This window comes from Sorex araneus, chromosome 4, assembly GCF_027595985.1.
Source record: "Sorex araneus isolate mSorAra2 chromosome 4, mSorAra2.pri, whole genome shotgun sequence".
Lineage (NCBI taxonomy): Eukaryota > Metazoa > Chordata > Mammalia > Eulipotyphla > Soricidae > Sorex > Sorex araneus.
Genome location: NC_073305.1, coordinates 202,299,232 through 202,324,077, shown reverse-complemented (window position 1 = coordinate 202,324,077; position 24,846 = coordinate 202,299,232). Strand labels below are relative to the sequence as shown.

The following is a 24,846-nucleotide window of genomic DNA, read 5'->3' as shown; positions in this document are numbered from 1 at the left end:
GCATATAAGTGGATCAACATGGAAAGGATCATACTAAGTGAAATGAGTCAGAAAGAGAGAGACAGACATAAAAAGATCACACTCATCTGTGGAATATAAAATAACAGAGTAGGAGACTAATATTCAAGAATAGTAGAAATAAGTACCAGGAGGTTTGCTCGATGGCTTGGAAGCTGGTCTCACATGCTGGGGAAAAAGTCTCAGATAGAGAAGGGAACACCAAGTAAAATGTGGTTGGACATCCCACGCAGGAAGGGAATGCATGCTGAAAGTAGACTAGAGACTGAACACAATGGCCATTCATTTGTGCAATACCCCTATTGCAAACTACAACACCCAATTGGAGAGAGAGAGATCAAAAGGGAATACCCTGCCACAGAGGCAGGGTGGGGTGGGTGGGGGATGGGATTAGGGGGGTGGGAGGGATACTGGGTTTATTGGTGGTGGAGAATGGCACTGATGAAAGGATGTGTTTGCGAACATTGTATGAAGGAAAAACAAATTCGAAAATGTGTATATCTGTATCTGTACCCTCATGGTGACTCACTAATTAAAGAATAAAAAAAAGCTAAATTAAAAAAAAAGAAAGAAATGTATGCTTTCAAGATAAAAGGGCATTACATAAAGGTAATATGTGTGACTAAGTATGAGACCACGCAGACCCAAATCTATAGTTACCAAAGGAACTGACAATAAGACAAAAATCAAACATCATTAAGAATGCGGGAAGGAACAGGCATTGTAGGAGGAGATTTTAAGGACCATGATCAAAACAACTTAAGGAAATAAACTGAGAGTCTACCTAAATACACAAAATTGAAATCTGGCAGCAATTCAAGTCCATGATGATGCCTGAGAGTGTGTTTTTTTTTTTTTTTGGGGGGGGGGCTTTTCCAGTGTAGCGAGAACATTTATAAAACTCACTAATACCAGTCACAAAGAAGTTCTCAGTAGAGAAAAAAAAAAGTTCCATCCCCTCTGCTGGTAAGAGAGGAGAAATCACTCTGGTCAGGAGAAACTGCAACATGATGCGGGCCATAGCCATGCCACCGGACTCCGCGCCAGGCTGTTTCACTCAGGGTGCCCCTGACAGGGGTGGATGAGAGCTCTCCCCACCCCAAGGGACTCAGCCCCTGCAGCCGAAAACCACAACCCAACCGCCGCCATGCTCAAGGCTGCTCCCCACACGCTCCGGCCAAGCCTCACTAAGAATGAGCGTATTCCTGGACTGCACGGCCACATTTGTGGCTGCGCGACACATCATAAGACACTTCCTACCCATTCTCCAAAAGTACCACACCACATTTGATGGGGTTCAAATAGTAGGCAACACATCATAGAGGAAAATATATATATATAGTATGTATATATACATATTTTCATATATATATAAAAGCTCACATCACTCAACCTTTAACATGTTAGTGATATCCTAAAGAATGTCTTAGTGGCCCCTGGCAAAACAGAATAATCTTCACACTGTTTCCTCTCTGGATACTTTTTTGTATCATTTTCGTGGTTTTTCATAACAGACAATACAAAATATATTATTTCACTGTGCTTTGGGATAGGGATTGGAGCCTGGGATGGAAACATCTCAAATTTGGTGGTGGGAAGGTGTAATGATGGTGGGATGGGTGTTTGAATATTAAATGTAATCAAATATTGTGGACTACTTTATAAAATAAAAAAGAATTTAAAAAGGTATGCGGGACCCATGGCTGAGATCTCCAAGCTTGCTCGGGTCGGGACAGGGTCCCTCCACCCAACACCCCAGTTTTCCAGTAGCTTGGCAGTCACACCCACAAACTGCCCCCCCCCCCGGCGCCATGTAATCTCATCAACTGGGGCAGAAAAGTGGGACAGAAAAAAGGGAACCAGAACCAACCCAGTGTGGCCGGCTGGGTTGGGTGAATGAGGATTGGTTTATGGTCAGGACGGAAACCATTGCACTACAGCCTGGGGTGTGAACCATTCCAACAGTAACTACCCCGTGGGTCTCATGGGCAGGTGCCCTCTCCAGCATCCCCTGGCACTGGTGAAAAATGCAAGTTCTTAGTCCCACCACAGACACCCCAAAGCAGGCCCCTCTGGGGTGACCCCCTGGGAGTTCTAAAGCTCAAAGACTCTCTCTAGCTCCTCAGCTCCCCGGGAGCTGGGTTCATGGAGAGGAACTCCCAGTGACACTCAACCTCCCTCACTCACCACAGTGACCCGTGTCACACTGCTTGGGGATGCCTTCCCATCTCTGCCCTTCTTCTCCTCTCCTCCTGCCACATCCCAAACAAACCAGAGAAAGGGCTGGAGAGAGAGTGCAGTGGGGAGGGCACTTGCCTTACTCAAATCTGACCTGGGTTCAATCCCTAGTATCCCACAGGGTTCTCCAACCACCTCCAGGAGTGATCCCTGAGCACGAGCACGGAGCCAGAGAAAGCCCTGACCACTGGGGGTGTGGCCTCCCAATGCAAACCAGAGAAGTCTCCAAGCCCTCCCAGGAGAGATTCCAGCACCCAGTTTTGGAGGATCAAATTCCACATGGAAAGTGCACACAGCCCCAAGGGATTGGGGGTTATACACGGCGCTGCCGGGCTGGTGAGGACGAGGCTGTGATTCCCAGTTAGGGGATTGCGGCCTCGCTCTTAGGATGCAGCATCGTCCGTGCACCAAGACCAGAACCCCTGGAAAGCAAACACATGCCTGAGGTACAGCTACAGTTCTGCAGTCTCTGCTTCTTATTTTGGTTTTTGACTGGGGGGCCACACTTAGGTGATGCATAGGGGCTACTTCCAGCTCATTGCTTTGCGGGGGTCCTCTCCTGGCACTGCTGGAGACTATGTGGTGCCGGGGGTCAGACCGGGGTGACTGCATTGTAAAGCCTCTGCTCAGCCTTTAAGCCTTCCCCAGGCCCCTGATTCTTGTTTCTGGGAAACAAAAAGGGCAGCATCTGCTAAAGACCTGCCCTCAGGAGCGGCTGACACTGGCAGGCCCTCATTTCCTTCCGGTCTGGCTGGTCTCCGGAGGATTCCCTCAGGGGAGGGAGCTGCACCCCACTTCAGTCCAGCACCTACAGCTCTCCCTCCTCTCAGCTGCTGGCTCCTCTCTGCACACCCCCCCCACCTCCAGTATATCAGCCTCATCGCTCCTTCCCTCATGGGGTGTCTTCACCCAAAAACAAAGTTCTACCTGTGCCAGACATACAGAGGGTGCCTGAAACCCCAGGACACTGAATGGGACATGAGTGGGGGTCATGCAGGGCCCCCCAGCAAACAAAGGGGGCCAGGAATAGTGGTTCTCTCATGGCTTGGGGATACTGTTGAAGTCAGGACCTCTGGGTGGTGTTGGAGGGATGCCCTGGCTGTGTCGGGGATACTGAGAATGCTGGAATGAGAGCACCAAAGAGGCTTCAGGGAACAGAGGACCCCGCCCAGGACTCCTTCATGGGAAGATGCTTGTGGCCAGCTGAGCAGAATCACTGGAGAACAAAACAGTCGGACAGAAAGGGAGGAAAGGAGGGACAGAAAACCCGGGTCTGTGAGTCAGAGAACCCTGTTCCAGTCATGGGGATACAAGGAGACCAGTTCCTGAGCCAAAAATATGTGGCCTGGGGCCAGAGTGATAGCACAGCGGGTAGCGCCTTGCACGTGGCTGACCCGGGTTCGGTCCCCAGCACCCCATATGGTCCCCCAAGCACCACCAGGAGTAAGTCCTGAGTGCAAAGTCAGGAGTAACCCCTGAGTATCACTGAGTGTGACACAAAAAGAAAAAAAATATGTGGCCAGCTTTCCCTGGGGGACCCTGAGAATCCGCCCCAACAGGACCTGTGCCTTCTGCCTCCTGCTGGCTCTGTCCTGGCCAGGACACGTGACACCCTCTTCCAGCACATTGGACAAGGGGCTCCACAGCCCCTATCCCTCCTGTGTCTGAAACTGGCCCCATGGACTGAAGGCTGCACTGGCTGCGGCCTTTCAAGCTGTCAGCTTTGGGGGCCTCCCTACAGCAGCACCGGGGTTCGTGCAGGCTGAGCCAACATGAAGCCAGCAGTGGGGAAACAGCCTGCACACACCCCAGCGGACACCAATCTTCTCCCCGAGGACAACCTGGGACAGCAGCCTTGATGGCGTGTTCACTTTTGCGATGGGGCCATCCTTCCTTCCCTTACTGACCCCAGAAGAGTGACAACGCCTGCTCCTTTCCCAGGAAGCCATCAGGAACTCTGAATGCAGACGAGAGTGCCCAGCCAGGTCCGAACTGCACTCTCCGCAGCCTGAGAGACGGGACAGAGGTGAAGGCGCATGCCTTGCATGCCACTGACTCAGGTTAGATCCCTGGCACCATAAAGAGTCCTGTGAGAACTTCCAGGAGTGATTCCTCAGCACAGAGCCTGGAGCAAACCCTGCACAGAGCCAGGAATAAGCTCTAAGCACAGGACCAGCAGTAAGCTCTGAGCACTGCTGAATATAGGCCCCCAAGCCAAAGACAGAATTGCACTTTTTTTTTTCCTTTTTGGGTCACACCCGGTGATGCTCAGGGGTTACTCCTGGCTCTGCATCTCAGGAATTACTCCTGGCGATGCTCGGGGGACCTATGGGATTCTGGGAATCGAACCCGAGCTGGCCGCGTGCAAGGCAATCGCCCTACCCGCTGTGCTATTGCTCCAGTCCCAGAATTGCACTTTCTGATTGCCCCTGGGAAAGGAGGATAGAAGTGGGCTGCAGGGGGCGGAGGAGTTAGCCCTCCCACACAGTCCCCAGTCCTCAGCCCTTTCTGCTAGAGACGTGCAGAGCGGCGACTTACAGGATCTCCTAGAGATCTGCAGACTCGGGGGCAGCGCATGAGCGCATGTATTTGCCTGCACATCCTCCTAGAAAAAAAAACCTTCGTGGCAGGACCAGAAGCACCAGCCCCTGCTACCAATGGAACCGCGACTGCCCCTGCTGACTTGTCCCCGCCTACATCCGGCCCCATCCCCCGCCCCATGAAGGCATGCAGCCAGACTGACCTTCGTCACTGTTGTCGTCCACCAGGATGATTTCCTTCAGCAGGTGCGTGGGCGTGTGGTTGACGGCGCTGTGCACGGAGCGCAGGATCACCGACAGGGCCTCGTTGACGAAGATGAAGATGATGGATATCTGGGGCAGCTCCTTGGCATACTTCAGCTCCTTACACCTGCAGGGGAGGAGGCAGGGCCGGTCAGAGCTGGCCTGGGCTGCACACCAGCATGACAGGGGCTTCTAAGGCGTGAACACCCAGCTGAGAACCGAGAACCCAGCTGGAAAAGGTGGAAGTGAGTGGATGCAGCCCCCGCATCCCTCGTGCTGCCGTCCGGTAACTGCACTTGCCTGCTTTGCGACCCTCCATGAGTTTACCTAATTGCCCCCTGGTTGCCCCCATCTGCTTTCAGGCAGAAATGCCAGGAGTGAGGCCGGGTCCCGAGGCCCAAGCAGGCTGTCTGAGGAGTGGGTTGGACAAAAAAAAAAAATCCCTCAAGACTGAATTCCTGGCGCCGGAGCAATAGCACAGCAGGTAGGGCGTTTGCCTTGCACGTGGCCAACCCGGGTTCGATTCCCAGCATCCCATAAGGTCCCCTGAGCACCGCCAGGGGTGATTCCTGAGTGCAGAGCCAGGAGTAACCCCTGTGCATCGCCGGGTGTGACCCCCCCCCAAAAAAAAGAAGACTGAGTTCTTATCATCTGAGCCAGCAGTCTGCATAAATGCTCCTTTGGGGGACACTTCCCCACTCCCCTGGGGCGCTCTACCTCCTTGAATTCAAATATTTGTTTTGGGGTCTGTTTCTGGGGGAACCTTAATTCAGACACCTTTGCACTCCAGCACTGAACCTCCCCCCCTTATGATTTTCCTCACCCACACAGGTAACCATGCCCCATATCTTCTCAGAGTCATTCCTACTCCCCCACGGAGCTAAGAAGGGGGCCTACCCCCTCACCTCCCGCCACTCCCCCACCATCAAAGGCAGGGGTGCAGGGCCGAGCCCTCCTCCAGGCTGCACTGAGGTTTGGGGTCTGGAGCTGAGCCCCGTGGAAGTCTATCCCGAAACACCAAGAACTTGGGATTTTGTTCCCATTTTTATTTTATTTTGTTTTTCATTTTTTATTAGAGAATCGCTGTGATGTACAGTTGCAAACTTAGAAACTTCTGTGTTTGCACTTCAGTCATACAGTGATCATTTACCCATCCCTCCACCAGTGCCCATTCTCCTCCACTAATGATCCCAGTATCCCTCCCACCACCCCCACCCCATCCCCCACCACCCCACCCTGCCTCTGCAGCAGGGCATTCCCTTTTGCTCTCTCTCCTTTGGGGTATTGTAGTTTAACAGAGGCATTGAGTGGCCTTCATGCTCGGTCTATAGTCTACTACAAGAACTTGGGCTTTATGCTCCGGCTGAGCCACGCTGGAAAGACACAGCGGACACAAAGCAGAATAGAGCGGCGGCTCTCGGGTGCCTCTCCACAGGCCCTGTGCCTCCTCCTCCTCTTCCTCCTCCTCCTCACACAGGATGGCACAATAAATAGCACCGGGAGGAGCAAAACAAAGGAGCCAGGACGCAGGGTGAGCGAGAAGGACAGCGAGCTGAAGAGGGAGTGAGAAATGCAGCTGTTTTTTATGCCGAGCAGCTGGGGCTGTGGCGGGCCATATTCATCATGCAGGCAATTTTCGGAGGAAAATAAAGTTTTGTTACAATATCCATTTGTGTCTCCTGAAGGAGACCATCCAGGGATGCATTGATCACGCAGCCTCAATTTCACCGCCTCGCTGTAAATTCACTTTGGGGGGCTGCTGGGGAGATTGGAATGGCTATTGACAGGCTCCTGGGCAGTCGATGGGAATCATCTCATTTACCGCTGGGTGATCCGAGGGAGGAGAGCACCCACAAGGTCCTTGCTGGGCGCTGGCGCCATCCTGAGCAGCTGGCGGAGAGCCAGTTCTCGGTCCAGCTTCCGCCTACACTCCCCCAACTGCGGTCACTTATTCTGGGTTCTTTGATTTTTTTTTTTTTTTTTTTTTTTTTTTTTGCTTTCAGCCGCTCCTGGCACTTGGGATTGAACACAAAGCCCACAGCACGACGCCAGCCCCGCTGTCTCCACCCACAGGTCATGGGGTCTGGCTGTGATCAAGTGCTGAGCGGGGCCTCGTGGGTGGAGCGGGTGATGCCAGGGTGAACCAGAACACGGGCGCCTGCAGGGAAAGGGCCTAAGTGTCCCCTGGGAACTGAGGAAAGGCGGAGGAAGGACCACACCCTGCCGTTCAGCCCGGGCGTGTGCTCCTGCCACTTCTCCCTGAAGTTGTCCAAGTGTCACACAGGCTGCCAAGGGCTCGGCAGAGGTTTAGAGGGCTGCAGAGCCCAGACAGCCCCCAGATTTGATCCCCAGTATGGATGGCTCCCAACTACCAGTGGATGTGGCCTTGGCAGCCACGAAACACCAGTCCCAGCACTGGAGAGTCCAGCTTCAGGGAGTGGCCCTTTTGTCCCCTGAGCTCTGCTGAGACCCCTCTCTACCCCTATAAAAATAGAATAAACAACATCTCCTGGAAGATGCAGCGTACCAAGACTGGGAAGGCCATTCGGTCCTGCAGGGTCCTCTGGCCCTCCTGGCCCTCCCCAGGGACCAGGCTTCCAGAATCTTCACCAGTCAAGACCCCACATGCAGGGTGCACCCCGGACTCTCCCTCAGATGCGCTGGGGCTCTGGCCTTGCCTCACTCCCAGGCCCCTCCCGCCCTGTCTTGGGGTGAACGAGAGGCAGGAACGTGAGCTCAGACTGTTTCCAACACAGAGATGCTTGTCTGCCCAGGGATGCCGACTCAGACTGACTGAACCAAATCTCCCTCATGGTTTCCACAGGTGTAAGGGGACTGTAGCTGAGGACAAATGGTCACCAAGCCCTCCTGCGGGCAAGAGACCAGCTCCATCCCGTGGCTTTTGACACAAAGGCACAGAGGGTGGGGGGTGGGAAGGGTTTGGCCAAAGAACAAGGGGGCCCAACTATAGGAATACCAGAGCAGATAAGGTTTCAAACCCCAAGAGTTGCCAGAATTAATTCTCACTGGCTTACTGCCCCTCAGATGGTGCAGCCAAACCACATGGCTTTGGGGGTCCCGTCCCCTGCAAGCAGAGTGGAGCGGAGAAGCCCCTCCTGTAGAAAGTGCCCAGTGTTGGGCACCCGGAGACCTCTGGGGGCACCCAGGCCAGCCCCACTCAAAGCAGGTGAGTGTCGGCAGTTCAGGAAGGGGGCTAGAAGCTATGGGGTCAGTGCTGGACCTCCAGCCCCACCCTGACCATTACACAGACAAACAGACCGAGGCAGACAGACAGACAGACCGACAGACTGGCAGGCGGGCAGGCAGGCAGGCCTCTCCACTGGCTTCCCAGGCTGCAGAATCCTAGAAAGGCAGCGAAGTCGAGGAGGACATGAGCACAGACACAGGGAAGAGATGTTGCGCCCCACAGCCATGGAGTGAGCCTCCACGGGCAGGGAGGAGGCAAGAGGAACAACCACAGCGCCATAGGCTCCGGTCGGGGTTCCAGAATTACACACTTCCTACCCGCTAGAAGGCATCAAGCAGTGTCTGGTGTACAGATCAGGAGGGGAGGGATGCCCATTGCCGGGGCCTGGGTCATTCCCGTCTATGTCCGTGATCCCATTCAGAACAACCCTAGTGGGTTCCTGCACAGGATTCATTGCCAGAGCCCGGGGGGGCGGGGAGAGGGGCTCGCAGGGGGTGCTGGAGGGCGCTGCAGACACCTGTCTCCTCCAGCTGTGTGTGTGCACCTGTCCAGAGACTTCTTGAACCCAGAGACCCCCAGGGAATCCTTCCTGCTCCCCTCACCCTGTAGCCAATGGTGAGGGAAGCAGGATGAAAATGCTAAATTGGGGGCAGAGAGACCCAGCACCTGGGGGGTCCACTTGAGAATCACAGTTGCTGAGAAAGAATGTCAAGGGCTTAGACCTCTAGAGAGGAAGAGGTCAAGCTCCAAAAAGACCCTGGGGCCAGATGGTACAAGGGGGAGGGCAGCTGCCTTGCACACGGCCAACTGGGGTTCAATCCCCCCTGCGTGGTTTAGTGAGACCACGCTGAGCTCCCATCTCTCTCTGAGTGGTCGGGTCTTCTCCGACAGGAAGTGGAAATAAGGTAGGAATTCTCACCCCAGAAAACATTCCATTGGGGGATTTTCCTGGAGCTTCATGGACTCCTAGGTAAGAGCGCATCCCATACACGGAGCAGGCTGGCACCCGACTGCTGAAAGTTGCCCCCAAACAGATGACCGGCTAGCCTCCAATGAACACTTCAGTCTCTCCCACCTGCTGGCAGTTAGTCGGGTCATTGCATCTCATTTCCCCAGAGCTGGGCATGATACTTGGCAGATAAATGGTTCCTGCACGAACAAGAGAAGCCCCGTCCACCTTCGCTCTTTGTCCCCTCTGTGCCTCTTGGCACCACTCACCACCTCCGGTAATTATAATATGGGAGATGGAACTTCAACACTTAAGAGATGCCATCCAGAACACCCTAGTCCACTGTCTCCCAGTGAGGCCTCAGATGCTGGAAACTGCTCGGGTCAAGTGCATGACCCAGCCACGAACCCACTGTTTTCTTTTCTCCTCCTCAAGTCTTTCCTGCATGCCTGGGAAAACCACAACCATTTTTAGCAACAGCGAATGCTGCAAAACAAGGTGCAAGGCTGAACAGGATGTATGAGCTGCTCTTTCGGGGTGCCTGGTCTCTAGGGATCTCAACACTGCATGGCTGAGATGCTCCATTCCCTCAGGCTGAGGGCTGCAGCCCCTTAGCACTCAGCACTCAGCACATGCAGGGCGGTGCCCCAGTATCTGCTCCGTGGGGCTAGCCCACCGGTGACAGGAAGTAGTCTTCTGGCTCTTCCTGATACATCATGGGCTCTGGTCGACGGGTCCACATGGCCATCTTAGAATGCCCCCTACGTTGCATGCAAGATGGCATAGTTATAGGAGCACAGCACACCATGGAGATATGATTTGGAAGGAAGTTGGAAATCTGAATATAATGTTTGACTTCCCAAATTACTAATAGCCTGCTATCAACTGGAAGCCCTAGTCAACAAGCTACAGAGCTGATCCGGACCACAACCTAGCTAGAATGTTACTGGCGAGGAATACAGCAGACTTTTTTTGGTTTGCTTTGGGTTTGGAGCCACATCTCAGGGCTGACTCCTGACTCTTTATTCAGGAATCATTCCTGGCAGTGCTCAGGGAACCCTAGGCAGTGCCAGGAATTAAATGGGCATGTCAAGCACCTTACCCTCTGGACTACCCAGTGAGGTGCAGCAGATGAAGGGAGTGCTCCTGGAAAACTAGGAGATTACCAGTGCATTGTCGCACCCACAACAAATCACCACCCAAAGCCACATCAGCTCACAGAAGCTGCAGACGGTGGACAGTGCGTGGGCACTGCTGAGCCACAGTCCTCAGGGTCCACAGCACTTGTTTCATTCTGGGCCAAGAAGAGCTTTCACAGCCTCTCTCAGGGACAGGAGAAGTGAAGCTCATGCCACCCAGCTTGCAAGCACCAACCGTGGCCACCAGTCGGTAGCCCACATCCTGGTCACATGCCAGGACTGACCAGAGACACACTAGCCTGGCCTAGGAACAGAAGGGACAGAATAGCCTGGTCCAGGGACAGGACAGGCCATCTTGGAGCACATTAGGGCCAGCAAAGCTCAGGCCTCCCTTTCCAGCTGGTTCCTATACACACGAGGAATCCACCCTAAACCCTGGCTTGAATCTTTGAGCTTTGGCGCATGCTGGCTCCCGTGTTGTCCTGGGAATTTTTTTTCCTCTGAGCCATGAAGACAAACATTCCCAGTGACAGTCTCAGCAACGGCACCCACACAGCACAGCTCACTGGGTGAGGTACGTGGGTCAGACACGACCTCCCCCACCCTCCTGCCTCTCCATCTGCAGCAGGTTGTTCCATCAGCGAGGTGACTCCCCGGGGGCACCCCAGTTGTGGCCCCAGCTCCCACCCATGGAAAATGCTCTGTCCATAAGGGGAAGGGGCCCTAGGATCCCCTCGAGACCCCCAAGTCTGCCAGTGGGTCTCTGTCTCTAGCACTGAGCTTATCTTGCTCTTCGCACCCGGAGAGAACGAACAAGGAAAGCTCCAGAGTTCTATTAAGCAACGTCACAGATGCAGAATCTCTAAAAACAATTAGAGGAAAATTAATACGGACAGTTCCAGGTCAGAGCCGAGAAACCCTCGATGCACGTCAGGCACAAGACATGTAGCTGAGCTCTTCATACGTAATATTTATTCTGGAATCTTTATTAAGGTGAGTGGAATGAGAGGGGACAGTCCCAACCACCGCAGGAGGGGCGGAATGCATTAGGAAATGATGCAAATTGGAAATGATAGATAGCCGTATTCCGAGGCCCCGAAGCTTCCAGATTTGTTCGGTGGGATTCTTCCTAGCAATGAAGGCCATAAAGCACTGGCTGTCAGCAGCCTCGCCTCCTCCCGCCCCACCCCTCCCAGCTCTCCAATCAGGTCCTGAAGGTCGTTACCCCATAACTGCAGCACCCCAAAGAGAAATGCATCAGCAGGCTAGTCGTTTCGCCTTTTCATGGCCAAGCCAAATTGGCCAGGCAAGCCCTTCTGATTCTTCTGACCCTGAAAAAGCTCTCCTGTTTATTCCCACACCCCATCAGCCTGCCCTTTGGCCCAGTGTCATTGTGACTTTTATACTATTATTTCCATCCAGAAGGTCTTGCAGAAGACAGACCTCCCTATTGAGTCAGATCCTTTTTGCATCCTTTCCCCCAACCTCAGTCCTACCCCAGCTCTGCCTTTCTCTCCTAAGATCGCTGAAAATTTAGCAGATCCTCTGGGCACAGCTAGGGAATATGCATCAGGTCCAATTCATTGCCATTCTGTTTTTTTTTTTTGGGGGGGGGGCACACCTGGCAGTGCTCAGGGTTTACTCCTGGCTCTGCTCTCACTTCTGGCAAGCTGCCTACCCACTGGACTATCTGTCTGGCCCCTCCTGGCTCTATGACTTGGAAGCTGCTGTCTCTGAAGAGGTTATGTCGGGGCTCAGTAGCAAGAGCATCTGTGTTGCAAGAATGAGGCTGAGGCCTGGAGTTTAATCCCTGGCACCACTCCACGTGCCCGGATGTGATCCAGAGACAGAAGAGCCAGTGCAAATGTGACAACAGCTGCCCTAGCTGGGGAAGGAACCAGAAAACTGTTCTCTCACGGAAAAAAAAAATATTGTGCAGACATCGTAAAGCTTGGCTCCAACATGCTGTTACTCCCTCAAGCAAACATCTCCACGCTATACAAGGACCAATGACATTGCTCTGTCCTTTCGCATGTCAAATATTGGTCACCTCTCCTTCCCATTTTTGATCAGTTCCCATTTTGATCAGGTTTTTCATGCAAGCCTACATACAGAGCCCTGAAACCCGGTATGTCTCTGCTAACAGAGTTAATGAATTACAAATGCTGGGACCAAAAGGTGAAAAAAATTTACATTAGAAAAATCCCACCCACTCCTACTATGGCAGTTTATGATTGCCATGGCAACCCCAGGAGGCAGTCAGGATAGTTAGAATCTACGGGGTGCTTTGACTCCAGGAAAGCATCAGCTTCCTCTCAGAGACCCCATGAATGCTCCACCCCTTAACTACACACCCCTATTCTCTCCCTGTAGCAGAGCTCTTTAAAGCAGTATTCACGCAAAGGGTGCTATCACCCAGGGGTGCTGGAACTATGGAGGGGGCAGTAGTAATCTCACGTGCGATTGGAGTTCACTTTGTGTTTGTCCTTTGAAAGAAGATAGGTTTCAGGGGGGCTGTGAGGGGGGTAAGAGGCCAATTAGTGTAAGACCCTCTGTAGAGTCTGCCACACTGAATAAGCTCCTGTCAGGCTGGAGCGATAGCACAGCGGTGGGGCATTTGCCTTGCACGCGGCCAACCCGGGTTCAATCCCTCGGCCTCTCTCAGAGATCACGGCAAGATACCGAGTCTCTTGTCTGCACAGCAGAGACTGGCAAGCTACTAGTGGTGTATTCGATATGCCAAAAACAGTAACAAACAAGTGTCACAATGGAGACATTACTGGTGCCCGCTCGAGCAAATCGATGAGCAACAGGATGACAGTGACAGTGACAGTGACTTAGAAACAGTGCTCCTCTGCAATCAACTGCTCCTAGACTTTAGGGCTTTCACTCTTGATTTTTTTTTTGTCCGTGCAAAGCCAAGAACTTGGACCCCTGGATCCCTGGGACTAGGCTAACAGCTTAAGCTGCAGCTGGATTTCTGCTCCCCTCGTCTCAGTAACTGCTTTTCGGGATTCCCTGAATGACAACAAAGTGTGTGGCCACCTCCGTCTCTGCTGCACCCCAACCAAATGTGTGTGAGCACAGGTCTTCAAGCCTCACACTGCAACAACAACACACAATAAGCCGCAATTCCTGTCATTGCAACCACAGACAACAAGTGCTTGTCATTGCATCAACAACCACTGAACCACTGCTGGTCTATCATAATAACCAAAAGAATAGCCATTGCAACAACAAAAAAATAAACAAAGAGGTAGAGTTTAGATTCACTTGAATTCAGATCCACCTTCTGGGTCTTCATTTAGCTCATGACTTGTTTTGGCCAGAAAAACAAAGTGAAGCCAAACACCGGCAGGAGGAAGGCTCGAAGCCTCAGTCAGTCCAGCTAGGACTGGGGGTTCAGAAGAAGAGAGAAGGGGCTGGAGCAATAGCACAGTGGGTAGGGCGTTTGCCTTTTATGCAGCTGACCCGGGTTCGATTCCCAGCATCCCATATGGTCCCCCGAGCATCGCCAGGAGTAATTCCTGAGTGCAGAGCCAGGAGTAACCCCTGAGCATCTCTGGGTGTGACCCAAAAAGTTAAAAAAAAATTAAAAAGAAGAGGAGAGAAGACAGGCAGTAGAGAGGGATTTCCGACACAGAGGCAGGTATGTGCCCAGATATAATAACACAAGAAGAATGGTATGGGTGTCCCTGTTTGCCAGTGAGAAAGCAGAGACTCAGAGTTCCCCGCCCAAAGGGCACTATCATGAGTCCTGGTAGTAAGGCTTCAAGTTCAGGTCCACAGCACTCCAAAATCCTCTGGATTAGCCTCTGAGAAAAAGAAATTGTCCTGGAGGATTTTCCTGGTGGGATTTTTAACACCTTCTGTTGATTCCTTTCTATTTCACAGCAATCTTGTGGTTTACACTAAACAAAGATAAAGTTCATCATTTAAAAATATGGCAAAGGTAATTTAAAGCATTTTTATGAAGGACCTGGAGAGGTAGTATAGAATGCCTATGACATTCATGTGGCAACTCCCAGCTTGATCTCTGGCACCACATGGTTTCCCAAGCATCACCAGGAAGAGTCTTGGAGGACCCTGAGCACCAATAGGAAAGTTCTGGCACTGAATGGCCCATGCAGCATTGAACCATATATCCAGGTGAATGAGAATTTCTGTGAGAGGCCCCTTGATACCCTTAGCACTACTCAGGTGGGTTTTATTGTGGAAATAATTTATCACTTGAGAAATGACTTTGACACTGTCCTGAAAGTTAACAGGAAAATACTAATAATAAATATATTAATGGGGTAGAAAGAAAACTCCAGATATGTGAAAATCTTATGCACATAATTTAATTAAGAACAAGTTGACTATTCTAAGCAAAATAGAACCAATAGCCAGGAATAGAGCTGATCTCAGTGAATTTATGCCAACAAGGAAAGAATCATTGAAAAAGTGAAGTGGGTCTACTATTTTTTCTATAGGGTAAAATACTGAAATATTCCCCTTTAGACAGCTCTCAAAATAACCTTTAGATAATAAAACAGCTACACTTAGAACTCCAAATATAGAGGAAACAAAATAAAATGTAAGTGAATATTCAAACAAACACTACACATTGCGGAATCCTTAGTAGTTCGGCAATAATTACAACATTAGAAAAAAACTGCAAAAAAAGAATTTACCGCAATTATGAAAAAGTAAAAGATAATGAAAATTCCTCCCAAATACCATTAGGCAAATAAGCAAAATACAGAAACTCACAATTCAGAGAACAAAAGAAATAAATAATATATGAAAATAGGGAAAGCATCATTTAGAATAAAAGAAACCCAAATTAAAACAATAATGAAATGTCACTTTGCTGGAGGTGGTGAAAATGATAAATAAATGTCTTGCTTCTGATAAATGTTCTGTTCTTGTTTTTTTATAGTGAGCAGATAGAACACAGACAAACACCTCCATTTAGATTAGTATGCAGTGACAGCCACAAATTTTCAGAGTGAAGGGACCTGCATAGCTTGCCAGCTTGCCTCCGTGCCCAGCTGCACGGGTCTGCCATCATGGCATGAATGTGAGGCATGGAGCCAGCCTGTGAAGCCCCATTGATGCAAGATATGGGAGGAAGATGGCAAGGCCTGGCCCCCAGCTACCTGGCCCACCTGTAAAAGCAACACGTCTTCTGCTGAAATGGTGCACCAAGTCCTCTATCCATAATATGGCAGGGAGCAGGGGCGGCATTGAGGAACAAACCTAAAACACCCATCCCTCAGGATGGCCAATAGACATATGGAATAGGGTTCATTATTACTTATCAATAGCACTGTAGCACTGTCCTCCCATTGATCATTGATTTGCTCAAGCAGGCACCAGTAACATCTCCATTGTGAGACTTGTTGTTACTGTTTTTGGCATATCAAATACGCCACAGGTAGCTTGCCAGGCTCTGCTGTGTGGGTGGGATATTCTTGGTAGCTTGCCGGGCTCCCTGAGAGGGACAAAGGAATTGAACCCGGGTTGGCCACATGCAAGGCAAACGCCCTACCCGCTATTGCTCCAGTCCACTAGGGAAAAAAAAATCAAAGCAACTATGAGATACCATCTCACAATAGTGGGAAAGGCATATATCAAAAGTCTGGAAACAGCGTTGGCAGGGTTGTGGTAAGAAAGAATGAATAACTCCCATAGGACCCAGCAATACCACTTATTGGCATCGACAAAACATTCACTTGAAAGGATATAAGCACACTTATGTTCATTTCAGCACTTAGTGAAAGAATCAAGATGTGGAAACAACCCAAGTGCCCAACTATAGGTGAATGGATCAATAAGGTGTGGTATATACATGTAATGGAATACTATTCAGCTGTAGGCACTTGCACTTGCACTTGTTGTCCCATTATTGATCAATTTGCTCGAGCGGGCACCAGTAACATCTCCATTGTGAGACTTGTTGTTACTGCTCTTGGCATATTGAATGTGCCATGGGTAGCTTGCCAGGCTCTGCCGTGCAGGTGGGATAGTCTTGGTAGCTTGCCAGGCTCTCCAAGAGGGACAGAGGAATCAAACCCGGGTCGGTCATGTGCAAGGCAAATGCCCTACCCGCTGTGCCATTGCTCAGCTGTAAGAAGGGACAAAAATCATGCAATTTGCTGCTACATTAATGGAATTAGAGGATATCATACTGAGTGAAGTCAGAAGAAAAGGGATAAATACAGAACTATCTCTCTGTGAGATTTAAAGATACACAGAAGGTGAGCAATACATGGCCAAAGGCAACATAACTGGAGGGTTAATCTTCAGAACTGAGTTTTTCTTTTTTGGGGGAGTGGGGGGCATTCAGAAGTTGAATGGAAGAGGCCTTGGGAGCTTGGTGGAGGGAAGTGGCACACAGGGAAGGGTGCTATGTCTTTTGAACATGAAACCATCACTAACGGTATTGTAAATCACAGCACCTCAATAAAGATTCAAAACATCAACCTGCCCCTCCACCCAGAGTCCTCCCAGTCAGTGATCCCAGGGTTCTGAGTGGACAGCAGGTGCTCACACAGGGAACAACCATAATTTTGTTTACAAGCTGTGTTAGCTTTAGTGCTACACCATTTCTTAAGGCTGTAGAAATAGCCACTAGTAATGATAATAGATGCAGAATGAGCTGTAAGCCCAAGCATATTACAAAGAAGTTGAGCCATCAATAAGAATTGCTGGGAATCTAGTCCCATTTATTAGTTCCCATTTAGAGATATTTGTGACTGATTCCTAACTCAAGGATGGACAGATATCCACTCTCATGTAGAACAACATTCAAAGAGCTTTTCTTTTTGAGCCATTCCTGATAATGCTTGGGGATTACTCCTGGTTCTGTGCTCAGAGATCACTCCTGGTGGCCTCAGTTGACCATAGGGAGAGCCAGTGATCAAACCCTGGTTGGCCACATACAAGACAAGCACATAACCTGCTATGCTATCTCTTCAGCCTGGAAAGAACCTTTTCAAGCATTTTAAAATCCTATTTTCCTTGGTTTCTCAGTATGGTCTGGAATTGTCCATGCCACTTGAACCATCCTTCAGACATGAACCTTTTCCATCTTTATGAAAAGTTTTCATTTTCATTCTTTCATTATTATCATTATTATTATTATTATTATTATTTTGCTTTTTGGGTCACACCTGGCGATGCACAGGGGTTACTCCTGGCTCTGAACTCAGGAATTATTCCTGGTGGTGCGCAGGTGACCATATGGGATGCTGGGAATCGAACCCCGATTGGCCACGTGCAAGGCAAGCACCCTACCCGCTGTGCTATCACTCCAGCCCCCATTTTCATTCTTTTAAAACTTTCCCATTGTGGTCACCCGACATCATATCTCTTCATTCTCAGCAATGGAAAACAAATTATCAAATGCTTCCTTTCCAGCAGGTCTGACTTTGGGGGGCGGGGAACTCCAAACAATAATAGTGAGTTTTTTGTTGAAATATTGAATGTAACCAAAGTAAAGAGAAAGTAAAGTGAAATTTATCAGCTACACAGGCAGGGCAGGGGGCCGGGGGGTGGGGGTGGGGGGAGGTTTACTGTGGTTCTTGGTGGTGGAATATGTGCACTGGTGAAGAGATGGGTATTTGAGCACTGTGTAACTGAGACTTAAGACTGAAAGCTTTGTAACTTTCCACATGGTGATTCAATAAAAATAAATTTTAAAATGAAAATTAAAAAAACTTTCCCATTGCAATGCCTTATTTCACTAATATCCATAGGCAAGAGCTTAGGATAATTTGGAGATATCGGTGTTAACTCACACCCTGTGCCACGAAGGAGCAACAGAATAGTAGAGGACACAGGAGGCCACTAGCCATAATAAGTCACCCCAGGCAGTTTCTCACCCCTATCTTTGCCCCTCTCCTACATGGTCTCTCTGCTCCCTGAAGCCTGTAACTGTATCTTTTGAACTTCTCTGTCCTCAGCACATTCCTGACACCTGTGGCATAGAGAGGTTGTGCAAAGCACGCAGCTCTGGAATCCCACTAATAAGACTGGGCCCCCTGTCTGGGCCTTCCGATCAGAGAGACTGCTCAGTTGCTGAAGTCAGTGACTTCATTTCATCCCAAACATTCCTTTGCCTTCCAGTCAGCAGGGGAGAGAAGCCCCCCAGAAACTGAGTCGCACAAAGATGCCTCAATGTTCACGAAGGATGAGCGGAGACACATTGCTCTCTGGATTTTAATGTGGGTCCATCTAGAAACCCCTTTCCTTCATTTTACCATGCTGAAGGACAAGCATAGCTACATCACCTGGAAACATCAGCTTAACAGTGACATTTGCACACTCTGAACATCAAGGGGGACCAGGAAAGTGCTGAAGGTACAGAAACATTGTACAAATCTCGCTGCCACCCGGAAGAGCTCACAGCCCTATAAATGGATGTGTCAATCATAATTATGATAAATGTCACAGGGACGTTCGTTCAGGATGTCTTGGCGCTTGTTTCTGCCTGCAAGGAGATAGATGGGGTCTGCCCAGGGAAGGCTTTGCAGAGGAGATAAAATTTGATCTGGGCTGTGAAGCATGAGTAGGTAATTTACAGGTGAGGGCTGGGAAGGACGAGTAAGGAAGGAGAAAAAAATTCTTTAAGCAAAAGGAAATGAACAGCCTGTGCACAACCAGAGAGATCGGGGGCATATGGGGGAACTACTAAGAAGCAGAACCCGCGTTTCGGGGAGTAACTGGGTGAGAAGAAGGAGACAGAAGTGGATCAGGTGTTCTGCAGGTGGTTTTTAAAATTCAGACTGGGTCCTGCGGCCACAGAAAGCCTTCATGTCAGGGACTATTGAGCTAGAGAGTGACATGACAATCCATGGCATGTGTCTGAATCAAAGAGCAGCATCCCTTCAAAGTCAAGCAAAGACGTGACCTCAGAGGCAGAGTTCCAGGCTGTCAAAAGGACATGGCAGAGGCATGCCCGGTCTAAGCAGCTCACTCAGGTGACGCTGTGGGATCACAGCTAACCTCCTTTCTGTCTCTGCTCACCTACTCCTTCCGGGAGGGCACCTCCCCAATAGAATTCCCCTTCCAGGTGGGTTCAGACAGGCCCATCCCAAAGCTCTGGCCCACACACATGTTTTAAGATGGATCTTGGGGACAGACCCTTCCTCCCTCGCTTGAATAAAGATGACCACACAGATCACAGCTCCCTGGTTACTGGCAGGAAAGGATGCCTCTCCTGCTCAAATCATCAGCACCATGGACAAGGCAATGCTACAGCGGCAGAGGGGCTACCGAGGACCTAATAAACCTTCGCCAGAGAGGTGGTCTTCAGATATATCTGAGGCCAGTCAGGGAAGCAACTTGCCATGTGGGATTTCTCCATTTCCCAGTGGTATCAGGCATGACGGAACCTCATCCTAGTCTATCCCCACTTCTCACAAGAGAACCCACATTAACTCAAAAACACCAAGAGGGGCTAAGGAGATGGCTTAGCGGACAGTACGTGTAAGGCTTCCAGTCTGATCCCTAACACTGCCCTCCTCCCAGAAATTCTGGGGATAGGGAAGTCACTATAAAAATTCTGTGGCGGGGCTGGAGCAATAGCACAGCGGGTAGGGCATTTGCCTTGCACGCAGCTAGCCCGGGTTCGATTCCCAGCATCCTATATGGTCCCCCGAGCACCGCCAGGAGTAATTCCTGGATGCATGAGTCAGAAATAACCCCTGTGCATCGCCAGGTGTGACCCAAAAAGAAAAAAGGAAAAGAAAAGAAAGGAATTGCTCCAGCAAAAGCAAAGGACCAGACATGCCAGTAGCTACTGAGCAGGAAATGGTGTCCCTTTAACCTTCCCCTTTGCCACATAGGTAGCAAAACTCCCATGAAAGGGATCTGAGTGAAGAGAACCAGGATCAGAGCACTGCTACCCCCCCTCTATGCTCAGGGGGTCACACCTGGGAGTCTCAGGGGACCAGGCAGCACTGGGATCACACCAGGGCTCTCAAAACATGCAAACTACATGTAAACTACAGCCCTTTAAGCCACCTTTAAGTTATGGAAAATTTTTCTTTATTGTTAAAAGTCAATTAAATAGTCAAAGATATCCTCCACTGCAATATAGTTTAATCATAAGCAAAAAAATATATATTAAAAGCCAAGAAGTAAAAGACAAATTCATAATCACAGACATGAACATATCTCTCTCAGAAACCCAATGAGGCAGAAATACTCAATAGATATATGAAAAGATGATCAATCTCAGAGTCATCAAAGAAACACATCCCGGAGCTATAAGGAAATAGGGTTTTTATCCTTCAGGCTGACAAAACAAATTGAAGGCAGAACTTATACGGTGATGCCAAGCGTGAGCAAAGACACACTTCTCATATGCCATTGGGTTAGGCATAAACAAGCAAATCCCTGGGAGAGCAACTTAGTGCTTCCTTCAGAATTGAGAACGAAGCTGTCCAGTATATACACAGCTCAGAAAATGCTGGACAGATACAATGAAACAGCTGACAGGAGTGACCTTTGTTGGGAGGAGTGGGTTTGGGGGCTGGGTTTTGAACAGAATCTTTGCTCTCTATGACCTATATAATCGATCAATGTCACAGTCAACTACTATTTGTGGAAATTCTTTACATTGGAAAGAATACCCTTTAGGAATCTATATTAGCAGAAAACCAGACACTAGGTACTATCATTTCAGCAGTGGGACTAATGACAAGTAGTAGTGGAAATCACGGATGCAGAGAATGAACGCGATTCCTCCCAGCAGCCTGGAAGAAGAAGGGAAGAAGGTTTGCAATGAGGAATCTGCACTTGGCATTCAGCCCCAGCAAATGAATCCCTCTGGTTTCTGCTCCAATATCCTCGAAGCGCCTTGTTCCCTGTTCCGCCAGCCCGCAAGCCTGCTTGCAGGCGGAAAGCATGCTAAGGTCTAGCAGGCAAAGTAATGACTTTTTAAGAATGAGTATCCTAACACATCAAACTCTATATTTCCCAAGACAGTTTACTCCCTGTTTCTTTGTGTGTGTGTGTGTGTATATATACATGCATATGTGCATTAAAAATGGCTTTCATGAGTATTTGCACATGAACTCTAATGAAAAATATTGAAATGTCTACAACACACCATAAAATGTTTTCTGTTGCACAGTGGCCCTAAAGGATATTGATGGGGGACAGAGGCAATAGTACAGTGGGTAAGGCATTTGCCTTTCACAAGACAACCTGGGTTCGATCCCCCACATCCCATATGAGGCTCAAGCACTGCCAGGAGTAATTTCTGAGTGTAGAGCCAAGAGAAACCCCTGAGCATTGCCAGGTGAGGCCTAATAAACAAACCAAAAGAATATTGATAGGTGATCCAGAGTGATAGTACAGCAGGGAGGGCATTTGCTTAGCACATAGCTGACCTGGTTCGATCTCTGGCATCCCATATGATTCCCCAAGCACTGACAGGAGTGCAGAGCCAGGAGTAATCCCTGAGCACCTCCAAGTGTGACCCAAAAAGCAAAAAAAAAAAAAAACCCGAATATTAATAAGAAGGGCATTATTTGGTAAGGTGACACAGAACAGAGAATTTTTACCCAACAATACATCACAGAAGAGGGCTTGGGCCTGGGTGGATGCTGTGAGGACCCAGCAGGAGTAGAGGTTTAACTCACAGAGGAAAATAAGGAGGCCCAAGGTTCAGAATGCTAGGAATTGAGAAGAGCAGTCATCAAGCTATGTTTGAAGAGCCAAAAATCAGTAGTGACTTTGCTCGCCTGTTGACTGGTTCACTTGTATCACTTGTATCACTTATATCACTTGTCATCCTGTTGATCTTCGATTTGCTCCAGCGGGCACCAGTAACGTCGCCATTTGTTCCTGCCACATGCTAGTACAGCCCAATGATATCTGCTTGCTCCAGGAACAGGAAGAGCCTCCAATTGTTGATTCAGGGATTTGATGAAGAAACCTGACCATCTAGTTGGTGGGTGGCTATGTGGTCTTCTGATGTCCCGTGGAATCCAGTCGGTAATAGCTCTAGTCCAGTGGTCATCTCTGAATAGCATTACGTGACCGGCCCATCTGATTTTTGATGTCTTGGCAAACGAGACAGCATCCCTGATTCTTGACTGTTGACAGAGGTCAGAACTCTGGATTCCTTCTCTAACTTGAGTGAGATGTGATACTCCTAGCATAGCTCTTTCGATTCCTCTTTGGGATACCTGAAGAGTGTTCTCATCTTGTTTGTGTAGGGCCCAGGTCTCTGAGCCATATGTTAGTTGACTGGTTACTTCCCAATAAAATTTCCACATTAAAAGTATCACAGGTTACAAACACAATTAAGGGGATCTGGAATCCCCTCAACGGTAGCCCACATACCTCACATGTGGGAGGTCTTGGATTTGAAACCCAAACATCCCAAAATACATTTAATGCACCTAACCTACCTTACAGTTCAGTCTCATCTACTTTAAGCTCCAAATACCTCTAATCACTAATAGGGTCAAAAGTCACCTAGAACACGCTGAATCTCTAGACCCACATGGGCATTTTATAAGATAGATGAGCTACGGAAACCCAAAGCAACAATGGCAGTATGGGCTACTAGCCCTCACAATGGCATGACTGATGGGTATGGGGTGAGAGTAGCGTACCCCAAATCTAACCCAGGAAGACTCACATCCTGGATTCAGAGCATGCTCTCTATTGAATGTGAAGAGCTTTCACAGCTGAGAGTTGAACCCTCCCCTTATAAGTCAGTAGCATCTGGACTCACTTTTCAAAATACTGCCCTCAGCCTTGGGCCAGTCAGTGCAAGAGAGTGGGACAGTTGGTCAGGTAGGAGGTGGAACCCTCTGTATTCAATAGAGGTCCCTCCGCTGACTCACATGTTCTTAAAAATGTGGAATATTCCTAAATCAGGAATCCCTTTCTACAGACTACCTCCTTACCTGTTACTGCTCCAGGGCTGAGAGCGGGTGAGACCTGGAGAATTTCAAAGCACATCTCTCCAACGACTATCTAGGTGCAGGTAGAGTCACCAGGGAAAGCAGAAGATTTCAAAAGAAATAGGATATTAGCCAAGGGATGGGTCTTAGTAGGAACGCAACACCAGAGGGGTTTCTGGACCAAAAAAAAGTGGCCCCAAAGAGCCAAATAGTCAGCTAGGAAAGCATGCATAAAGGTCAAGCCACAAGTTGGAGGGCACCTCCATCTGGGATCTGATGATGACCAGCAGTGCTTCAAAACATCTCACACTGTGCAGCCTGGAGCTTTGGGGGAGCCTTGCAAATCCCTCAGGGGCTTCTCCAGTCCTGTTCTACCCTAGGGAGCCAGTGAGCTTGCTGGAATCCAGGATGCATGGCATGTAAAGTGCTTGTGAAACAGGTGGAAGAAAAGGACTGAACTGCTACTCATTAATCTGGAAGTTCTGGCGCTTTGTGTTGCTATCATCCTGTGCTGGTTCAGCACCCCTGGGAGCTGTTCCACACAAGCACCGGAAGTGACGTGTGTTCTTCCTGCTGCTCTCCGCACAGCATCTCAGGTGGTTGTAGAGCTATTGGACTCACCAAAACTCTTAGCCTCGGTAAGAGCAGGGAAGGATGGGCTCTGCCCTGAAGTGTCTCCCACCAGCAGCACAGGCGAGGTCCCTGTCCAGTACACGGGGCCCCACGCTCCAGAAGAAGAGTTAAGTTCCTGCCAGTGAGCAGGCTGGACTCAGACAGGGATGCTCAGCCTTAATGGCATCCTAGAGCCCTGAAGAGCCCTATTCAAAGGCAGGCTCTCATCCAGCACATATGACATGAGCCTGAGAGGGCCCATTTCTAATAAGCTCCCAGGGGACACAAATCCCACAGAAAGACTGAGGATGGGTCTGGCATGGAGTCCTTGGTCGGTCTGCTGCTTCCGTGGAGACACATTACTAAAACACTCTAGGCAGGGAGATGACTTGGAAGGTCCAGCAGGCAAAGCAAAGACAAGTGGGTCCGTATTCATACTTGGAGAGTGCTCATGGTTGTACATTTACAGTCACGAGGTGCCCCAGTGGCTGAGATTCATCCCACATTGCCAGCCTGCGCCTAGCCAGCCTCCAACAGCTGCCAATTGGCCCTGCTTCCTTCAAGACCCTTCAAGAAGACGTTCCTGGGTAAGGGGAAGGCAGGTGCGTTCCTGAAAAACTGTACAGGAACTGGTTTGTTTTCTTCAGACACTTTGCCGCTTTGCAATGCCACTAAATCAGCATCGTGGCCATCAAAGAAAGCAATATGAAGTCTTCATTGGAATCACAGATCTGAGTGGAATGTACTCCCCAGGGCCCACACGCAAGCTTCAAGGAGGTGAAATGGGATCAATGAATTTCTTTGTTAATCTTGATAGTTGCAGGAAGCAAACGTACCAAGTGCTCGGAAAATCACTAGCTTTAATCTTCAGAATTACTTATACTGTCAGTTAGGAGAGTTTTGTTTTCTGGGGAGATTTGCACACAGCAGGCAGCACACATTCTAATTGCTGTTAAGTACATTTGGTGTAATATGTTCAGGGAAA

General features: G+C 49.5%; 1 protein-coding gene across 1 annotated transcript in view; it reads right to left on the bottom strand.

Moving 5' to 3' along the window:
* GALNT17 (polypeptide N-acetylgalactosaminyltransferase 17) overlaps positions 1 to 24,846 on the bottom strand; it is a 447,864-nt gene that overhangs the window by 234,203 nt on the left and 188,815 nt on the right. The window contains exon 3 of the mRNA XM_004615923.2: positions 5,000 to 5,166. Coding sequence (XP_004615980.1) covers positions 5,000 to 5,166 — 167 coding nt within the window. The remainder of the gene's footprint in view (positions 1 to 4,999; positions 5,167 to 24,846) is intronic.